General features: G+C 46.3%; 1 protein-coding gene across 1 annotated transcript in view; it reads right to left on the bottom strand.

Annotated features, from left to right (window-relative positions):
* rftn1a (raftlin, lipid raft linker 1a) overlaps window positions 1-22,826 on the bottom strand; it is a 58,676-nt gene extending 35,850 nt beyond the window's left edge. Inside the window, exons 1-2 of the mRNA XM_079522660.1 lie at window positions 21,982-22,826; window positions 12,633-12,786 (exon numbers count right to left, since the gene is read on the bottom strand). Coding sequence (XP_079378786.1) covers window positions 12,633-12,780 — 148 coding nt within the window. The 5' untranslated portion in view covers window positions 12,781-12,786; window positions 21,982-22,826. The remainder of the gene's footprint in view (window positions 1-12,632; window positions 12,787-21,981) is intronic.
* Window positions 22,827-23,156: the final 330 nt, after the last annotated feature.

Here is a 23,156-nt window from a genome sequence, read left to right as displayed (position 1 = left end):
CTAACCTCAGTCTTAACCAACTATGTAGGTCGCTAACCCTAACCTCAGTCTTAACCGGCCACATAGGTCGCTAACCCTAACCTCAGTCTTAACCAACTATGTAGGTCAATAACCCTAACCTCAGTCTTAACCAACTATGTAGGTCGCTAACCCTAACCTCAGTCTTAACCGGCCACGTTGGTCGCTAACCCTAACTTCAGTCTTAACCAAACTATGTTGGTCGCTAACCCTAACTTCAGTCTTAACCAAACTATGTAGGTCGCTAACCCTAACCTCAGTCTTAACCGGCCACGTAGGTCGCTAACCCTAACCTCAGTCTTAACCGGCCATGTAGGTCGCTAACCCTAACCTCAGTCTTAACCGGCCATGTAGGTCGCTAACCCTAACCTCAGTCTTAACCGGCCATGTAGGTTGCTAACCCTTACCTCAGTCTTAACCGGCCACATAGGTCGCTAACCCTAACCTCAGTCTTAACCGGCCACGTAGGTCGGACTAACAGGACGTTGGACTTATGGGCAGTCCCCCTACAATGTTCTTTGCACTTACTTACAGTATACAGTAGGTGAACACTTAACCCGTCTTCTGTTGACTATAGGGTTCATGCTTACTCTTCCTAATCCTATTTCACACTGGTAGGTTGCTGGTAAATAGTGCACAAGAAGATAAAGTGTGTAAGTGGGGATATAGGCCCTACAGTACACTGTACACATGCATTAGTACAAGAGCACAACTCATGTTAGAGAAAGCAGGAATACATACATACCAGATAAAGTTAGTCAGAGAGAGTGCATACAGAGTGTGCGCATCCCTGTGTGTGTGTGTGTGTGTGTGTGTGTGTGTGTGTGTGTGTGTGTGTGTGTGTGTGTGTGTGTGTGTGTGTGTGTGTGTGTGTGTGCATGAGCATGTGTGCGTGCGTGCATGTCAGTGTTCTCACTGTGCCAGTTAGGCAGGAAGCAGTGAATAAAATGTTCAGCAGTTTATCACCGCTTTTCCATTTCCGTCTCAGCCAGAAGCTGATCCACATGACGCCATGCTGTGTGGTGTGAGTGCATCCTAACTTGCTGTGTGTGGCGTGAGTGCATCCTAACTTGCTGTGTGTGGCGTGAGTGCAGCCTAACTTGATGTGTGGTGGAGTGAGTGCATCCTAACTTGCTGTGTGTGGCGTGAGTGCATCCTAACTTGCTGTGTGTGGCGTGAGTGCATCCTAACTTGCTGTGTATGGCGTGAGTGCAGCCTAACTTGATGTGTAGTGGAGTGAGTGCACTTTTTCTCAAGCATTTCATAAGAGTGAGAGTCACATACTCTGTAACAACTTAAACCCTATCTTAGGTAAGGTAAATGGTAAATGGTGCATTTATATAGCGCCTTTATCCAAGGCGCTTTACATAGATGTGCGTTACATTCACCCATTCATACACCGATTGCGGCGGAAGCCATGCAAGGTACCAACCAGCACATCGGGAGCAATTTGGGGTTCAGTGTCTTGCCCAAGGACACTTCGACATGTAGACAGGAGGAGCCGGGATTCGAACCGCCGACTCTTCTATTTTATCTATAAATGCACCATGTCTAGTCTGTACATCTGTAATCCACATAACTCGAGAACCATTGAATTAGTCTCATGTCGCGCAGCTGCGTCTAGATTCTCCCGGCGGATCCTGCCGGGAGCTGCCTATGCCATAGAAAGCATAGGTGGACCCCAGGCTAAGGTGTGTCAAATCCAAGAGACAATCTTCTTCAAAGTCTTCAACAAACAGGTTGCAGATGTACACGTGTACAGTAAATCTAAAATACACAGGCCAGGGATTATTGCGTTGCGTTGCGTGCGTGCGTGCGTGCATTTACCAATCTGTCTTTTTAGAGGGAGAAATAGGCTACAGAAGGAAAGCAATAAAAAAGAAAGGAGCAAAGAATAGAACAGTATTGATTTTGACAGCAAGTTTTGAAAAGTTTTCATTTTGTTTTAATCACATTTTAATGTTAGTATAGTTTTGGTCGACTAAATCTACAGTTGATTTAGTCGACTAAAATGTATTTTGGAAGCTTTTAGATCTGCTATTTTCAGCATGCAACCAAGTGTAAAATGACTTATACAGGATCTCTTGTCCACTAGTCCCTTCCTAACATTCTAGTTTTTCTAGTTTTCGAAACTGTCAGTATATTTAGTCTTAGTTTTAGTCATCATAGCTTAGTTTTCATTTAGTTTCCATTTAGTTTTCGTCAGTGAAAAAAGGTAGTCGACGGACATTTTTTCGTCATAGTATTAGTCGACGAAATCAACACTGGAATAGAGAGAAGAGAGAGAGATGAGAGAAACAAGAGAGTTAAGCCTTGGTAGGTGATGCATGGGGGATTATTACTCACAGCTGTACCCCAGAAGCTTAATATCCCAGTGCTTTGCTGGAGGTTTGCTTTTTATTTAAATGGGCCTGTTAATGACGAGGAGAGTTTGTGCCAAAAACAGTATAAAATAATCAACTTCCCGGAGCCTCCCAGAGCTCCCCAACTGGGTTGGGGAATGTGGCCGCCAGCGATGACCGACCGTTGCCGGTCAGGGTCTGGCTGACCACACAACACATCCCTGGCTTTATGGGAGGATAATGGGGAAAGAGCGCGGGGTTCAGAGAGATGGCTTAAATACAGAGGAAAATGCATTTCTCTACTAGTGGTTCCAATGCTCAAGTTCAAGAATGGTTGCCATGTGTCTTGGCCATGTTCTAGGGTGGGAATCCGGCAAGGGAGAGCACTAGCGACCACTGTTGCCATGTCTGATTATTGTAAGCAACTGTGGGCTTGTTTCTCTGTAAAGTTGCTTGCGATCAGCTTTTAGTGCGACAGTAGGTCACAGATTACAATGAAAACCTGCATAACCTGTCAGTCAGTCACCATATATGGCCATCAGTCCGTCACGCCCGCGTGACAAGCTCCATATATGGCCATCTCCATACAGTGTATATGAAGATCATGACACTGAACTCATCAAACCCTGGAAAGCCATACATGGAGAAGACTGGATCATGACCTATATCTGCATATATGGAGCCGGCAGGCAACTCTACATCTGACCTCAAACCCTTAGATCTCCATATATGGCGCTGACCTGTTCTGAAATTCCATTTGTTGATCCATACCCACCCGTCCTTCCTCTTCGATGTCTCCCTTTTGACTCAATTCAAACTCTAGACGGGCGTGCCCCAAAGATATTAGCGCAGCCAGGGCTGGACTGGGACAAAAATTCGGCCCGGTCATTTTCGCGTGAATTTGGCCCAGACCGGCCCACCACAACCAGCGCGCAGATAGCAGAAACTCTACCCTCCGCTCCGTCTAGGCACACACAAACAAACAAGCCCTAATACCACCACTTTTACAGAACAACATAAATGATACAAACCAACAGACAACTACACAACCCTTTGTAGAGGGTTTATTTGTCACTCACTGATACAGGTACAGTGAAATTATCATGATGGCACTGGCAGAATGGCAGTACGCCCGGACCTTTCCTGGTGGCCTGCCGCCTATTGGCCTGCCTGTCCAAAAAATAATAATGGCGGCCCCCTACGGTCGCGGCCCACCGGGATTATGCCCGGTATGACCTGTGGCCAATCCAGCCCTGAGCGCAGCCGTGCCCGGCAGCCGGTGAAAACTAGTGTTCTCAACAGGCCCGAAAATGAAGGCCCGGCTTTACCTGGGACCTAACTGGGCCCCAACTGGGCTGGCCCGAGGCCCCGCCTGGCCTTACTAATTAGCACAATTTTACGCCCTACCCGGCCCGAAAACGTCAATAAAAAAGGTCCATATATGGGCATTCCCAGACCTGTTGTTTCAGCGCCCTTGGGGCGTCTTACTGGTATACTCTTTACTATAGTCACCTTTTTATCTCCTGTGTTACTCCTGTTTTTTCTTGGAGTTATTATTATTACTAGTATTATTACTTAAATAAACAAGTGGTTCTCAAATATTTTCATGTAATGGACCCCCAAATAAATATGTCCCACACACACACACACACACACACACACACACACCACCCCCCCCCCAGACTAGAAACAGATGTTGCGCTGTGTGTGGATTGTATTAGCTGTGATCACTATCGGGATGATGCGCTCATGCATTACCAAAACAATCACACCCTTGTGAAGTGAGGGGCGCTCTTATCATCGTACATCATCATAGATCATCTCATTCCGGCCAATCAGAATTTGCGTCATCACCTTCGTCTTCAATGTTTCTCTTTACGCAATGTTTGTGTTTACACACACGCTCAAAGCTGGACATAGAAGGGGCTAGTGCCCCTCAAAAACGCAATAGACATAGTCACTTCAAAGGGAATGTTCGTAAGAGCTTACTACACACAGTAAGTCACAAAGGCACAGGAAGACGTGATTTGGCAGACTTTCCGTTGTGAGGGGAACACCATGGTGCAGATGTCTGCGAATGCACGCCGAGCACTGACAATGACTGAAATTCACAGAGCGAGAAAAGGGAGTTTTAGCATCTCAAAGCTTCACCGCTGTGAGGGCTGAGGGCTCATCATGGCACAGCAAGGAGGGCCGTAACCGTGTTGGCATAAATATGCCTCCCTCCTCCCTTAGCCTAACCGTTGTTAGTGTACCTGGGCTGACGCATAACGCTGAAATGTCCATGTGAACAAATCCATTAAAACTGCCACTGCAGGATAAAAGAAGCCTGGTGGAGCTACAGTACTATCCGTTTGACAATGACAAACGGATAGTGGGGGAAAAAAACCCTAAAATGATTAATTTGTTGACTTGGAGGAAGAGAGTCAGCGCAGGACAAATCTCACAGACTGATGGATTTGTTCATTGCTCACTCTCATACTGTAAGCAAAACATATGACACACCTACTGTATTCTGAATGAATCACCTCCTCTGAGTTAATACATCACAGCTGCTCTGATACCATAAATGCATCATATGGGGTTGGACCAATACGTCACATTTTGTCAGCTCTCTCTCTCTCTCTCTCTCTCTCTCTCTCTCTCTAATGTAATCCTGGGCTCTACACTCCCTCCGCCAACCTGGGGAGAGCGACGGACTGACCTCATGCTTCCAAGCCGCTTCTTTTCACCTGACAGGGGAGACCTTCACCGGTTGGACGTAGCGCGTGGAAGGAACACGTTATTCCGAACAGATCCTTTCCCCTCCATCAGGCGCCCCGGCTGGGCAGGGGGAGGTAGTTTAGAGACCAGGATTACTGCATGTTTTTGAGGGTATCTACTACCTACCCTAGGGCAGGGGTTCCCAACCTTTGGGGGGGGGGGGGGGGGGGGGGGGCTAACGTTCTCACGGAAGACAGTTGACTGCATGGCCCTTAAAAAGGCTACCCTTTATTGTTATATATCATTGACCTAAATGGCGTTATATCATTATCAACAATGATAGTATGATTTAAAAAGGGGTTAGGCTTATGTCTTTTTCATGAATTGCTTTGGACATGTGGAAAACTTAGTTAAACATGCAGAGTGACACATAGGCATTTTGCGCAGACGAAATGAAAGCCTGGGTATCGAGGCTACTTTACCTGGGTAACATCATCTTTTCGTTTTGACATGAAATAATATTCCTGTACCGTCACAGTGTAGCGTTTGTTTTCATTAGCGTGATTGTGACAAATGGTGCTGGTGCTGCTGCCCGCAGAGCAAACATGAACGGTAAAGATACCAAGGATTGGACAGTTATGCTACGCAACAACAAGTAACACGGACTCGAAGCCGTTTATAAATCACAGTCAGTGATGCGTCCGCTGACGAATCCTTTGTATTTTCATGCGAACGGACGAGTCAACTTTTCACCGCCGTTTGATGTGTCGTCCCCGTCGTCCGTCCGTCCGTCCGTCCGTCCACCCCCACAAAGGCAGCCTGAAAGGCAAGCATTTGCATTCCAATGGGTGATTGAGCGTCACGCTCTACGCGCAACGGCCATCAGGTCTGGTGTTTCTCCCCTCTCTTTTCTCGTGTTTTCAAATGGATTTTTATACGACGGGAAAACTTGGAATTCCCCTATCGCGTACCAGTGGCACATGTCCCGCGGACCGGCACCGGTCCGCGTACCGGTGGTTGGGAACTCTGGACACGGGGAGAACATGCAAACTCCACACAGAAAGGCCCTTTCACCAACCCCCGCCTCGGGTATGGGCACTAATGACGTGGAGGAGAGAACACGCCCCCCAGCGCCCTCAGCGGGAATCAAACGCAGGACATTCTAGCTGTGAGGCGACAGCGCTATACCGACTGCGGCACCGTGCCCCCAGCATTGTGCATTACATTCACCCATTAACACAACGACGGAGGAGGAAACCATGCAAGGCAACATCCTGCTCATGAGGAGAAGTTAGGGGTTCAGTGTCTTGCTCAAGGACACTTCGACAGTATTACAAGAGGGAGCCTCTTGTAATACAAGAGGGGGAGAGTATGCCAGACGTATGGCATACTCTCTTTGATATGCACACACACACACACACGCGAGCATTAGAAACACAGTGCATATACTGTAGGTTTTAATGAGCTGAGAGCGACTGTCTCCGCAGGGCTCAGCACAGCGTGGCTTCTCGCTGTCAACTTCCTGAGACCAGTCACACTGCGTCACATCACACCTACGCCTGAGCACTGATTTAACTACGAGCGTGTCAAAGTGGAGAGCCTTATACGGTCCATTTTGACACCGTCAAGAGTTAAATGAACCCTCAGGATTTTGACAGTGTAACTTCTGCATCTCTCTCTCTATCTCACACACACACGCACACACAGCCTCAGGTTCCTCGCTCTCGTGCGCTTCATCTCACACCTCTTGACTCAATCTCTCTCTCTCTCTCTCTCTCCGAGTGCTTCCCCACCTCCGCTCTTGAGAAGCGAGTTTCTTTCTTTCTTTAAACCAAACTATCACTCCCCCATTTCTCTTTTCCCACATTTTGCCTTTGATTCTCTCACTCAGTTCTTACACCTCCTCCTCCTCCTCCTCCTCCTCCTTTTCTGTCTGCTCTTCACTTCCCTTGATCCCCCCGCCCCCCAGTACCACTCCTCTCCCTCGGTGCTCATTATCAGTGCATCGATTTGACACAAATAGGGGGTTTAAAATGTCACAATGCCAGCCTCTCACCTGGCTGACGATGTTCACACACACACACACACACACACACATACACACAGAGGTTGGGGGAACGTTCTAAGACAAAGCAGATTGCGGTTAAAGAGGAATAAGATGACACTATTTCGGGAACAGAACATCTTGGCTTTTATACAGTATAGGTCACAGGGGGTGAAATGGAAATGGCCTCGGTGACAAGACGAGTGGCCCCACATTCCTATTTAGGAACCACAGAGGCCGAACGAACGCTTCGCTGACTGGAATGCGTTTTTTTTTTTGTCCTGGTCCTCCCTGCAATTACAGCTATAGGGTCAATGTGACCCTGTGGGGGGGCTGGCCATGCTTAGCAAACGAGGTAATAAAAGGGTACAGCTGACTCTCTCCAAAACACGACAGTCCTGCTAAACCAGTGATTCTCAGCCCTTTTCCATCTGAAGGACCCCCAGTTTAATATCCATTCAGGGCCACGGAACCCCATTTGTCTGGGACTCAAACCTATATATAATATACTTTTATTTGCAGACACTATAGGTCCAAAATACAAAAACAAGAAAATAAAACATAGAGGTAGCCTATCACAATCAGGCTATTATCACTCCATACAGCATATCAATTAAAAAACATATAAACATTTCCTCCAGTGTTTCCAAAAGCAAGAGGAGAACCTTGTATCACTCTGTGTGAACCTGTGTATACACTATGAAATCCTCAGTGATAGTTTAACAGACCTGTAGCCCTTCAAGGACCCCCTATAGGTGTCCCCGGACCGGCGGACCCCACATTGAGAACCACTGTGGACCTTTTAGGGACGGAGGTCTTCAAGGTTTTTCCAGGCCAAGGATCTGAGAGAGAGACCCCCCCCCCCCCCCCCCCCATTACTCTGCCTTGAGCTTCCGAAGTGATTTACATTTCCCTTTTGTTAACTAATTAATAATGTTTCACCTCATGAGCAGCACAGCAAAAATCCTGAGTGTTCATTTATCTATTTGTAACTCGGAGTGTATGAGAAAAGAAAATCAGACCCGTCTGAAGTGAGTGGTGCAGTTGGGGTGTCTGACTATTGGTTGTCTGACCAATGGTTGTCCGACCATTGTTGGCTGTCTAGACTGGAACTGACCTATGCTTTCTATGGCATAGGCAGCTCCCGGCAGAAACTAGACGCAGCTGCAGGAGTCAGGACATGAGACTAATTAATTAGAGCGACAGAGAGAGAGAGGAGAGAGAGAGTGTGTGTGTGTGTGTGTGTGTGTGTGTGTGTGTGTGTGTGTGTGTGTGTGTGTGTGTGTGTGTGTGTGTGTGTGTGTGTGTGCATCAATTTAACAAGGCAGACTATCAGAAATCAGCAGAGATTTCCTTCCTGGAAATTAAAACGTCTGGATTTCCGAGGCTATTGGTTGTCTGACTATTGGTTGTCCGAGTATTGGCCGTCGGCTCTCAGCTTCCCCAAAAACTCAGCTTCCCATCATGCACAGTGTGAAACTGAACAACGCCACTTTGTCACCTGTTGGTACCCCTAAACAGACATAGGGACATAGGGACACACATTGCCGTTCATTGGAATGGCTGCACCACTCAAAAATGAAAGAAGAAACTCCCGCACAAATAGTTTAATTAGGGAACCAGCAACGTTTCGGCCTATACAGCCTTCATCAGGCTATCTTTATACCTTTAACTCGGAGTGTACAAAAACAAAATGGAACCTAAATGAACACTAAGCGTCAGACAGTCCCAATGTCTACTGGGTTTCATTACCCAGTGGGCCACAGGTCACGTTGGAAACCGCGTGGGATTATACCTCTGGAGACACTGAACTCCCGTTACCTGCATGTACGACATTAACGCAATAAACAGACGTCTGTGTACGGTTATCTCTGTGAGCCACTGGCCGGGGTATTTATTTTTCATTACTATGTGGGAGTCATGAAGTCACGCAAGGGGGGGGGATAATATTATTAATGGAAACTAAATTGAATTAAAGAGCAGATTTGACCGTGGGTTTTTCTCAATGTCACACACTGACATACACAGCCGTGCTATCTGCCTCCTACGCACGCACGCACGCACGCACACACACACACACACGTGTGTGCACAGTTTTGCACACACCCACACACTTTAAACAAACAGACAGACTATACAGTACACAAACTATATACACATGCGTACACGCGCGCACAGTCGCGCACACACACACACACAAATAAATCTCATTGCTGGGAATGAGGTCTGTCTATCTCCACAAACAATCAGATAATCCTTCAGGAATCCTTCACTTCTCCTGGTCTCTATCACTGAGAGGGAGCACTCACTCACTATCTCACACACGCATGTGCACGCACGCACACACACCGCTCTATTACAAATTGAGAGGGAGAGGTAGAGAAAAGGACTGAATGAAATGAAAAGAAAGACTGATCGAGAGGCAAACATGTACGCGCGCGCGCGCGCACGCACGCACGCACGCACGCACGCACGCACGCACGCACGCACACACACACACACACACACACACACACACACACACACACACACACACACACACACACACACACACACACACACACACACACACACACACACACACACACACACACACACACACACACACACACACACACACACACACACACACACACACACACACACACACACACACACACACACACACACACACACACACACACACACACACACACACACACACACACACACACACACACACACACACACACACACACACACACTTGCAGTGTTTATTCTAAACATTTTGCATGTGTGATTGTGTGTCCAAACATCCATGCACAGCTCATTGCATGATCAACTCCTTTGTGCAGGTGGTGTGCATGCCTGCATGCATGCAGGTGTGTACGTGTATGTGCCGCCTCCCACTCTCTGTTATAGGAAATGAGTGGTGTGTGTGTGTGTGTGTGTGTGTGTGTGCGTGCGTGTATGTGTGACAGAGAGAGTGGCATGCATGGCTCATGTGTGCATGTGGTTTATCGGTCTATAGCGATCTATCCGTTAATGGCACTTGCAGTGAGATGGGAGCAGTAATCCTTGGTTGGTCACCACACCACATCCATCCTGGTTGCCAGATATTTCCCTTTTTCAGCTCTGTATAGCCTAACCCATGCCAAACATAATGGGAGCTGGTTGGCTCAAACCACGGCAGGACTGGCAACCGCACAACTGCCCATTTGGCTGGAGCAGATAAGAGCGCGGTCTGTTACACTGCGATATCACAAACTCATCTGTGGGTGTCGCGTGACCAGCTTCTCACACCTACGTCCGTTAAGGTTTCCCAAGCGGATGGCAACGCTTCCCTGGCTTTTCCCATCGGAGGCTTTCCGTGACAGGAAAAAGATGTTAAATACTATAGTTCTCATGAGATTCCATTCAATTCCATTTCATCCATAACCTGTCAATACAGCATTTATTTGCTCACCGAAACTTTATGGTATAACAACAGACAAAGCAAAAGACAACATCTGGGGCATTCAGAATAAAATAAAATTTCCCTGATATTTCATTGATTCCCTGTCCAGAATAGAGTTTTCGAATTGCCAGACAGCATGGAAACTAAGGTTACAACAACTACCAATTCTTATTCTTAAAGCTCATTCTATGGTTTTTTATGTATCAACTAATCGTAGAAAAGAAATCAAATTCGTTTTATTAGCCACTCTTATTTCATATTTCGCCATACAACGGTGCAAAATAGCAAAAATAGCTCAACCACAAGCTTACAGCGCGTTGTGAGCTTCTTTTCCTTTTTCAGAATTAGTATATTTAGATAGAAACCAGAAGCTTCACTCCAGACGCCTTGTAGGGGAAATTCAAACGCACGCATACACAGATCCCAAAACCGCAGCTTTAGTATACTGTCTCATCATGGTGCGAGCGTGAGGCGGCATAGAGGCAGGGGGGGAGTTGGAGGGCACGGCTACAGCTTAGCTGAATCTGAGTATTAGAAATCTCTTCTTTGAACTCTCTGCAACAGGGCCTATACACATTGACACAACTTCAGTTCATAAGCTACTTTTCTCCCAGCAGACTCTCGCAGGAGAAAGAAGGAGAAGAGCCTCAGCTCCGCACAGTTGCTGACCCAAACATTTTGTTCTACCGCTTAAAAGTTGGCAGCGACATACGCAGGCACACGCATTCGCACAGACGCACACACACAAAAGTAGCAGAACCACAATACGAAACTACTGTTATAAGTAAAATTCTATTCGAAAAATAGCCGATCTACAAACTCAAAAACGTCACAAATTTGCGATGCATTGTGAGTTTATAAAAAAGGACATAGGAAGGGAAAAAGCGGTTAATGTGTGTTTTGTAATAATAATCTCAAATTCCTGTACACTTGTACAGTACTACAGTGAATGATCAATTCCATTGTGCATGTGCTGTGCAACTGTGCACACCTTCATGCATGTGAGCGTATACACACATTTTGCGCCGCACTCTGTGTGATAGGAAATACAGTGTGTTGTGTGGTCACTGTGGTGTGTGTGTGTGTGTGTGTGTGTGTGTGTGTGTGTGTGTGTGTGTGTGTGTGTGTGTGTGCGTGTGTGTGTGTGTGTGTTTGTGTTAAAAAAGCTGCATTCATACTCCAGTTTGAGGCGATATCTTATCACCGCGGTGTAGTTTTTTAAAGTTAGAAAACTACAAGATTACGTCATTCGCCGCTGTGATCAGCCATCACCGCGGACACCGACATATCTCTGAGAGAGAGAGACAGAGAGACTAGTCCGTCTCGGCAACTTGTGGTGTCTCTCATGGCTCAAGTTGTTGGAAAAATAGTGGCCGCAGCGGGATTCGAACCCGGGAGGTGTGGATTGAAAGTCTAGTCTAGTGACTAGCCAGTCAGTATCGTGTTGGCTGCCAGATTGGGGTTTTCTAGCTGAATTAGAATGTGAGAATGCTCCGCCCCGCAGGCACCCTACTATTTCCTACTAGTAGTACAACTAGTAGGAGGTAGTAGTACTACTACTAGTAGGTACTACTAGTAGTACTACTAGTAGGAGGTACTACTAGTAGTACTACTAGTAGGAGGGGGGCCAATCAGAGGCAGGCGGGGGCGGGTCTTTGCACAGCCCTATACCGCGTCCTATCAGCCTCGGTGCAACTCGAGAGGCTGTAACTGGAGTTCAGCGGCAACAACGACGCAATGCCAGGCCCGGAGACAACCCACAGCGCCTGGAGCCTTCTAGTGTCGCCCACATATCATCAGCCATCTTCCCCACTGACTGTCTCTATGCTGCTCTAGAGACAGTGGGGGCTGTCTTGGACACAGGCTGGGGTCTGATCAGCCTCGGTTGGGTCGCCTGGAGGAGGGTGTATGACTGTATGTTGTACGTAGAGTTATAAAAGGATAGAGGGAGGACCAGCGGCATTTTGAAGCACCCCACTTACTGGGGGCTTGATGTTGTAAGACCCAGAATCACCCAAAGATAGAAAATAACAAGTTTGTGCATCAGTCTACTATGTAGTGTTAACTACAGTGCATGTGTATTGCGTACCTTCCTTCCCTAAAAGGAAGTCCAGGAAGTGGTAGGTATAGGCTACGCCCACTTTGGTCTCCACCTGAGGCCGTCGGAGGGTGGAGTAGATCTTCCCTGGACTCCGCCTCTCCTCCGCCTTCCGCAGCTTGGGGAGCCTACAGCCCATAACCGCCTGGTTACAGAGAGAGAGAGAGGGAGAGAGAGAGAGAGAGAGAGAGAGATTAAAGGAGACTGACAGACAGACAGACAGACAGACAGACAGCTTCAGAGAAATAAAAATGGCAAAAATGATTCGAGAAAGAGAATAAAAGGAACCATACAGTATAACAGCAAATTTCAAGACAACATGGACTGTATTAGCTCTGGTCCATAGCTCTAATGCCTTTGCATTAGAGCTATGCTACTCTCGACTTGCAGACCAGCCTCTCGACTGTAGCGAAAATAAAAAGAACGTTTTCGCTACTCACCAATACAAAGGCGGCTTGTGTTATTAGAAATGCCTACTTTCCGCGGTGGATGGCTGGACGCACTCTGAACCCCCCAACACACGGATAAAAGGCACTTTTTGGCCAGAATGGGATTTTCACCAGAAGAAAAATACTTTTAGTGACTCCACTGCGCCCTCTACAACAAGATTTTTCCTTCCGGTGAAAAGAATTTTATGTACGATTGTACATGTGGTGGGGGGCTCATAGTGCGTCCACTGCGGAAAGTAGGCATTGTAACGCATTGTCACACAAGCTATCTTTGTATTGGTGAGTAGTGAAAACGTTCTTTTTATTTTCGCAGTCGAAAATAAAGCCTCTTACAGTCGAGAGGCTGGTCTGCATTTCATGCGAGCGCAGGAAGTCGAGTGTAGCATAGCTCTAATGCAAAGGTTTTGTGTCTGAGACGCTAAATCACATCGAATGGTGGTCCGTGGCTAAAAACGTTTAGTAAAAAGCCAAATAAGAAATGGGCCTTGGCTTGAAATGAAACAGGTTGAAAGCCACTGGTGTAGAGACTTGACAGAGCCAGGTGCACCATGGTGGATTTGAACCCACTACCTCCGTGGTGGAGGACACACCACTGCACCACCCAAACGATGACATGTGGGTGGATGGAAAAGCTAATAATCAGAGAATGCATTTTCAGGTGGGTTGCCAAGTTCATCTTTTCTGTTTAAATAGCTAGAGACCTGTCTATATACTGTAGCAATGATTACTATCAAGATGTAGAGCTATTTATAACATACTGGTATTTGAACAACAAAAACACTGCACCTAATTATTGCACCCGATCGGGATCATTATTTGTGTGTTATTCTAACCATTGAAGACCATTTACCATCTCACGGGAATTAACAAAACCGCAGCAGAAGGAGAAATATCGGAACAAAAACAATACAATACAGTTTCAGCCCTTGCAGGCTTGAACATGAAGATGTGAGATGTTAGAAGATAAAAGCAGCAGGAGAGAGAGAATAACAGAAAGATTGTGTGTGTGTGTGTGTGTGTGTGTGTGTGTGTGTGTGTGTGTGTGTGTGTGAGTGAGAGTGAGAGGGGTAGACGAAATGCAGAGCAGGGAGCCAAGAAAGACTTGAGTGAGAAACATGCGACTGAAATAGTTTATAAATATACAGAAGACATTAGCACTTCCAACAGTGTGTGAGATAGGCTTCCACGCAAGGCTAGATCTCACCGTTGACATGTGAGAACTATGGGGAATATCGTGCATACTGTCTCTCTCCATCTCATGTACACACACATGCACTGATGAAGCGCGCACACGCACAGTCTAAAAATCACATCCGTGTGAAGTGAGGGGCGCGCTTATCATTATACATCATCATACAGGGCCATTTGCGGCCCGCGGAGCGCCCCCTGGCGGCCCGCGGAAGAATTTAAAAAAAAACGTTTCAGATATAAATGGCATTAAATGGGGGTCAGTAGCCTATGCATGTCAAACTGGGCATCCTTTTCAAATGGGGTCCTGCCCTGAAAAGGAATTTTCAGGGCAAGACCTCGACCTCACGCGTGCGGACTCGGCCCCCAGCCTGGTACCCTAGTCAAAATATGGCCCTCGAGGAAAATTAATTGGGGAACCCTGTCATACATCATCTCATGAACAACTGAATTTATGTGATTGGTTGGTTAAATTTACGTCATATTTGGCAGACATTTGACCTAATTTCTCCTTTCATTGTCAATGGCAAATATGAGACATGTGGGGACAAAAGCTGTATATAGGAGGGGCTAGCGCCCCTCAAAAAGGTGAGGGGCGCCCACTGTGGCGGCCACACAATTGCATTAGGATTTATATTGGCCACATGACATCTTGCGTTATTAAAAGTCTATGGACTTTGGCTGGCAAACGACTTTTGTTAAAAGTGCTTCAAACAAACATTTAAAGTCCATAGACTTGGCTGCCATATGACATCATTTCAAAAGCCATGCATTTGGAGGGTCTAGCACAGCGGCGCACGTCAAAGATATGGTGTGCTGTGTCCGACATTACCTGCATGGTACAAGCTTTGATACAGGAAGCTGCTTATCAAAAAGGGCAGATTGGGAGCGACATGTTTGATCATAGAGCGAATTAAGGCAGAAATGAGAGTGATTTCCTGGTCTGACAAGCAGAACCGCACATGGAGGAGGAGAGGAGAGACAGGGGCGAGGTGAGGAAAAAAGCAGAGGAAACAAGAGACATTTTGGAATAATAAAGGCAGAGAGTAGAAGGTAATAATCCTGATAGACCTCCACAAGAGCAAACAAAAACAAAGAAAGCGTGTAGCATCGCTCCCTTTGGATGGTTCGCATCTCACCAGACAACCGACCATCTCAGTGGCTTTAGGAAGTGGGGATGTTTTTTGTTTTTTTAGACTTGCCCCTGACATTGCAAGACACGCTCCGGTGACCACCGGTGGGGAAAAATGAGAAAAGAAAATTGGGATCAAATGATGGATGGATGGATGGATGGATCAGAGAGGAAAGGACAAGAAGATGAGGGGAGAGGAGAGAGGGATGAGCTGGGCAGAAAGCGTCAAGCTAATCTGATATGACAGTGTAGCTATCTCCGCCAATCCATCGACGGCGTTACACTTAATGTCCCTGTCAGGCTGTCAGCCACGGCTGGTTAAAGGCACTCGGTGAGGTGTGTGTATGTGTGTGTTTGCGTTTGTGTGTAAATGTGCATGAGTGTGAGACTGTCGCTTCCCCCTTATGGAGGTTCCATATCTGTTTAGGGAGGCAAGGAGAATGACACAGTTAATTCCCGTTGGGTCGAGCGCACGGACATTAACTTAACTAACGATCCTAACAGGCTGCGAGCGAGTGTGCGTGCGTGCTTGTCATAACAGACTCACCCGTGCACATGCGATTAGACTTCCAGCCTCTAGTGGATTGTACATGCTTTGTGAAAGGTTAAAACTCGTATAAGGTGTAAAAAAAAAAGAGATGGTACAATCGGTCATTTAACAAACACAAGGAGAGACTGAGACATAAACAGTGGGGCTGGGCAATACAGCAATATGTTTATATTGTGATATGAATCTAGACATATTCTGGATTATGGGTATCCTAATATGGCTAAAACAAAAAAACGATTTTCCTGGTTTTAAAAGATAATAAATGTCTGAATTGAGCTATAGCTATTCTATTATTTGCCTTTACCCGCTCAGTTGTTACATAGGCAGTTCTGATGATCATGAATTAAAAATATTTCGTGAAAAACACCTATAGTAATCCACACAATATTGTCACAATATTGATACGTTTATTTGTTCAAATCAAAACTATTGTACTGTGCCTTTTTCATGTCGCCTAGCCCTATAGAAGAAAGAGAGAAGTTGCAGTTGCAGTACAAAGAAAAAGGAATAGAGTGAAACACACACAATGAGAGGGACAGAGAGAGGGGGAGAGAGACACCACATGGAGATATTAATGTCTTCCCATTGATGAACATACCTCTACGGCTGACGCTCTCCCCCTCTCCTCACACCAACGTCCCCCACCATACAGAGTTACAGACACCCCACCATACAGAGTTACAGACACCCCACCATACAGAGTTACAGACACCCCACCATACAGAGTTACAGACACCCCACCATACAGAGTTACAGACACCCCCACCATACAGAGTTACAGACACCCCCACCATACAGAGTTACAGACACCCCCACCATACAGAGTTACAGACACCCCACCATACAGAGTTACAGACACCCCACCATACAGCGTTACAGACACCCCACCATACAGAGTTACAGACACCCCCACCATACAGAGTTACAGACACCCCCACCATACAGCGTTACAGACACCCCCACCATACAGAGTTACAGACACCCCACCATACAGCGTTACAGACACCCCACCATACAGAGTTACAGACACCCCCACCATACAGAGTTACAGACACCCCCACCATACAGCGTTACAGACACCCCACCATACAGAGTTACAGACACCCCCACCATACAGCGTTACAGACACCCCACCATACAGAGTTACAGACACCCCCACCATACAGAGTTACAGACACCCCCACCATACAGAGTTACAGACACCCCCACCATACAGAGTTACAGACACCCCCACCATACAGAGTTACAGACACCCCACCATACAGAGTTACAGACACCCCCACCATACAGAGTTACAGACACCCCACCATACAGAGTTACAGACACCCCACCATACAGAGTTACAGACACCCCACCACACAGAGTTACAGACACCCCACCATACAGAGTTACAGACACCCCACCATACAGAGTTACAGACACCCCACCACACAGAGTTACAGACACCCCACCATACAGAGTTACAGACACCCCACCATACAGAGTTACAGACACCCTTCTCACTGTGGCGTTCTCTTCAAAGTGCATCTCTATCGTGCCATCTCTCTCTAAACCCCCTTATGTCGTGTGAGCATGTACTTAAAAATCGTCGTCAACCTTGCCTATACATACTCATCATTTATAATTTAGCCTGCACTACTTTGGTGTATTTTATGTCACTGTACACTTTCACATACATTACGAAATTCAAATTATGAATTTACAATTCCAACTATTTAGGAGCAGTGGGTATTAGTACCGTAAGTGGCCGACCGGGCCACTTGGTCCCCAGATAGCCTCTCTACCCGTTCAGCTATGGCCTCCCTTGTAAACTCTTAATGCATGTCTTGCAGTGATTCATTTATCTGGCTTGATATTGATGTCACTCTGCTTATAGGATCAACCTCTTGCCTCTTTGTCTTTCATTCCATCTTACCCTCTCTATCCTTTCTCCACCCACTCCCCCCCTGTTTATCTCTCCATTCCTCAATCTCTTCATCCTTTCTCTGTCCATCAATCTCTTACTTACCTACCACCCCTCCATCACTGTCTGGACTTGTCTTCCCTGCCTCCCTATAGTTCTTTCCATTTTTACTCCGCCCTCCCCCCCCCCCCCCTTCCTCCTTCCATTCATATTTCTTTCCCTCACACTCCCCATGCATCATCTCTCTTCTCCCTCCCTCCCTCAACGATCCCCACGATCCCACCCTCCCTCTCCGTCTCTACCTCCACTCCATGTTTTTCTGCCCCACATGCATCTCCCTCTCACACCCTCCTCCCGTCTGTCCCTTGTTGCCATGTTCCATAATTCCTCCTTCGTCTCTCCCTCCCTCCATCCGGTTTGACGGTCTGGTGCCCTAGCTGCAAAAGCGCCCCCCCTGCTGAGCATGTTATTCCCATAAACTACTACCACGTTTCCAGCCAGACGTACACAGCAAACAGCCAGCCAGTAACAGCCAGCCCGGTCAGTCACAGTCTGCCATGCAACGAGAACTGCCGGAAAAAGTGGTTCCATCAGCCTTTTTCACTACGTTCGCCACCAAAACTCCCACCATACCACCTCCACCACCTGTGGATGTTGTATTTTACCCCGGTGCCAAGACTATGCTTTGAGACAGTCTGTCTGCCTGTCCATCCATATATACTGTATATTTGTGCCTTATATAACTGTATAGTATGTGTATATATTTTTGAGTGGTGTAAACCACTCCTACGACTGGCTTTGTTAGTTTACGTGTCTGTCTGTCTGTCTGTCTGTGCTCAAAAAATGAGCATGGTTGCTACGGTCACCCAGTTACGTCAGACATTACGTCAGACCACAGCTGATCAGGCTATATAAGACCTTACACCACTCAGTTCACACGGGTGTGATTTTTATTATTAATATTAATGTATTTTGATGGTCGATATAATGACAGCTGGACTGAATTCACTGGAAAAGTGGAGATATTTGACTAAATACATGTTATGTGCCAGAATGTTCACATGGATATGAAAGTAGAGAACCATATCTTACTCTAAAGGTCTCCACACAGCGGGCACGAATCGGATGCGAATTCGGATTTTTAGCGGCGTTTCGCCATCGGTTTTCCCGAAAAACGCGGCCGGTGTGTAACCACCTTAAGTCTTTGGAATTATTGAATGGGCGAGTACAAACGGAGCGCCGATCACATTTATGTCGTGCATGTCGCAGCGCTCACTGGAAGCAGACACAGGTGTTCTATGGCTCTGTATGTGAAATATTTGGCAATGTATGCAACAACACTGACATTCTAGTGCTATGAAAATCACATCCCTTCGCAGCATTTCTTCTCCATGCATCATTTCTTTTTACTTTTGAAATGTTTCAAACTCAAAGTTTCGGATCCAGGCAAGGAATTATTAGAACCTCCCTCAAAGAGACTTTATTTGCCCTGGCCTGGGTTTTGACATTTGCCCTGGCCCGGGTTTTGACATTTGCCCTGGCCTGGGTTTTGACATTTGCCCTGGCCCGGGTTTTGACATTTGCCCTGGCCCGGGTTTTGACATTTGCCCTGGCCCGGGTTTTGACGTGACTAGCCTACCAGCCATCAAACACTGTTTGATACAATCTCTGATCGCAAATCCTCTCATTGTGCACTTAATGCAAAGACTTCTCAACAAGACCTCCCCTCAAAAGAGAAATGGGAATAGAAGTGCAACTTGTAGCAATGCAAATTAATTCATGATTTCTCATACAAATGAGTCCCTTTGGTGGAAAATACTATGCCTTCACTAAACTGACCTACAAACAGAATATTTGATATGCTCTCACAGAACAAACACTCAAAGAAAATAGGGTGGGCGTACAGCACACAATCCATTAAGGGAGGGAGGGGGGGCGATTAAAGGAAGACAACGGGAATAGGGCAGATAGACTGGGAGAAGAGAAGGTTTCTCATTAGAGGCTCTTGCAAAGAACAGTTTTGGACTGACAGCGCAACCAAGCGCGGATTACACACGAGGATAATCCGTCTGCTGTGCGTTGCCGCCGCTTCTCCACTCTTCCTCTCTCTCTCTATCTCTCTGAGTCTTTTTCGTTTGTTGTTTCCTTTGTTGGGTGGGAAAGCAATTCATCTGCCGCAGAGGGAGAGCAGGAGATGGGCACCGGGATGAGAATATTAGGCACTAAATATAGAAGTGGATGACGAGAGGGGAAGAAAATAAGAGTTCTGGGTTGAGCGATGGAGAGACGGGAGAGATTGCGAGCGCACTGGGAGCACATCAAGTTGCTTGGAGGGGAGGTGAGATCCCCTACTCCCCAAAGAAACAAAGTAGCCCACCTCAAACGGTGTTCTAATGGGTCTGCAAGGAGAGGGAGGGTAAAAACAATTGATGACATTGATGTATTGCTCTGTCGCACAGCTCCGCGCATAACCCACTTTCCCTATAAACAGCGCACTTATCCGATGAACAAAGGAAAGCCTAGCCTATACCGTCTGTGGAGAGGAGTGGAGTCAGTGGACGCTTTGTCAGATCCACGCGTCTGTCTGGGTCAGAAACTAGCTAAATTGTTCGAGTTACAAATGGATAAAGTATTAAGTAAAAATGTTACTGTCATAAGTCATTAGTGATTAATTACCACATAGGCCATTATTTTAATCGGCATGTGGTACTGAGGAGGTCACAAGTAGGCTAGTCAGTGGTTTTCAACCAGTGGTCCGGGGACCACCAGTGGTCCTTGTGGGGGTTCCAGGTGGTCCTCAGCTAAACTATAGAGTTTGTAACCTCTAGCGTAAAATCGTTTTTCATTTTACGACAACAAAATATTCTAAGTTCTGGGTCCGAGGCTAAATCTCATCAAATGGTGGTCCATGGCTCAAATGCAGAATAAATAATGGACCTCGATATGAAAAAAGGTTGAAAACCATTGGGCTAGTGGACAGGAAATGATTAATATGACAGGTGACAGGTCACTTACGCACCAGATCGCTCAACTCTCTTGCACTCACATCTTCTCATCATCGCTCTTCCCAGCTGCACATGGCACATTTAAATAGGCTGTCACGCATATCTTCAGTTCAACCTCTGACAGTCAGCGGTAGGGGCTGTACTATACAGCTGTATCTATAGCCTAAATACCAGTGATTTCAACCAGTCTGGAGACCACCAGTGGGCCTTGAGGGAGGGGGTTCCAGAACAGGTGGTCCCCAGTTAAATGGAGAGTTGGTAACCCAATGGACCCTTATTAGATCTTTAACTCTTGCAGCACAAGAGTTCAATTATTGTTAACAATCTGCATTACTTAAATTACAAGAAGTATACATAATTGAAGAGAAATTTAGAAGTATTAAAAAAAAAAAAGGAAAAAAAAGGGTTTGCCTGTTCTCTCTCCTAATGTTACCACATCAACACAGGATGGAATTGTGGACAAAATCTTATCCAACAATTACAAAATATTCTTTAGTTTTGGGTCAGAGGCTAAATGTCATCAATGTGGTGGCAGGTGGTCCTAAAATGAATAAATAATGGACCTCGATATGAAAAGGGATGAAAACCCCTGCTATATACCCACCCAAATTTATAACTACGATCCATGCATGCATATAAACCGGAAGGTTTACACGGCGTGTGGCCGGGGATTAATTGAGTCTCTGAACCTTGACCTAAATGACAAGGGTTCATCCTTTTCCCCAAACAGTCGGACTCTCACGGTCTCACTCTCACATAGTGCTTCTACCTCGGATACGGTATACATATTTTTAAACTGACAACTGTTGTCATATTCTCGTAACTTTTTGACCATTTTCATTTGTATATTGTGTAGGCTATATTTCCGCACATTGGACGTTCTATGAAGAATGCCACAAAAATAACGTAGCCGCAGCCCATCATCATGCTTATAGCCCATTACATTGATTAGGAACAGGCTAGCCTATATAGGCCTATGTTCAACAGGCTTTTAACGAATAGGCTACCGGCGAAATTGCCCAATTAACACACTTGCAGCCACTCATCCCATAATCTATATGGCCTATTATTTTTGTTTTTTAAAGAGAAAAAAAAAAAGATCTTAAAACTCACCAGTCGTTGACTCAATCAGGTCTTGTGCGCTGGGTTCAGGGAACTTGAATCAGTTGCTCTGTGGTGGGTGCGACCCTCTTAATGTCTGGTCCTGTCAAACTCCTGTGTGGAGTTTGGACATCACGCCACGGTTGATGTGGTGGTGGTGGTGTGGCGCACGAGAGAAGTCATGGTGTTGGGGTCTTTAGGGGGGGGAAGCTGGAATCCTCCTTTAGGAAATGCTGCTGCTACCGTGTATATAGGCAACATGCGGTTCCAATGTCAGAATGATGAAACACTCGCTCCCTCCCTCTCTACTCTACCCCAGACTCTCAACCAGCGTGTGAAGCGACAGTGTTCTCTGCTCTCCTCCCTCTTCTCTTCTCTTCTCAATCGCTACTGCCTGGAAACGGAGCTTGTTTAGCTCCGTGTGTAACCTCATATCTACGCTTTAGCTCCGAGAAGAGTATCGGGATATCCCTGCATCGGTCGAACGGGGTTTTAGCCGTCCAAAAGCAGTGGCGAAAACCCTTTTCGCAGTATCGTTTCCAAAAAGGGAAGATATCAGAACCGAGATACGGATGATAAACATAGGGCCGTTTAAGTCAGGGATGAAACAACGGCTTAAATCAGGCTTAAATAAAACTTTAGTCCAGTCAACCGCCGTCCGTATGCGCAGTACTGCTTCCGTAAGTTTGCATTGGGAAAACATGGCACTGGCTGACAAACAACCGCTTTGTAAGCAGTCGTTTCACCCCTGACTTACAATTCTACATTCCTGTCCTAAGTTTATCATCTGTAGCTCGGTTCTGGTGCCTTTACTTTTTGGAAACGATACTGCGAAAAGGGGTTTCGTCACTGATTTTGGACGGCTCAAGCCCCGTTCTACCGATGCAGGGATATCCTGATACACAACCTTTTCTCAAGATATGAGGTTACAAACGGAGGCAGTAGACGTGGAGAGCAATTAAACAAGGCTGCTGGCAATCAAACCGTGACAAGTTGTCCGTCTCGTTCCTAAAGCCTTCCCCAATGAAATGAATTAATACGCCATAGTTTTAGGCTCTTAAAAATGAGTTAAGCTTATTTAATTCTAATGTGTCAAACGTGCATAGCCCGCCGTATTATAGCCTTTAATGCAAGCGCGCATCCGTCGCTCTCTTTTTAGGGTTTGTTAAACAAGTGGTTTGTAGGAC

Source organism: Electrona antarctica (assembly GCF_951216825.1).
Source record: "Electrona antarctica genome assembly, chromosome: 15".
Classification (NCBI taxonomy): Eukaryota; Metazoa; Chordata; class Actinopteri; order Myctophiformes; family Myctophidae; genus Electrona; species Electrona antarctica.
This window is presented reverse-complemented; position numbering and strand designations above follow the sequence as displayed.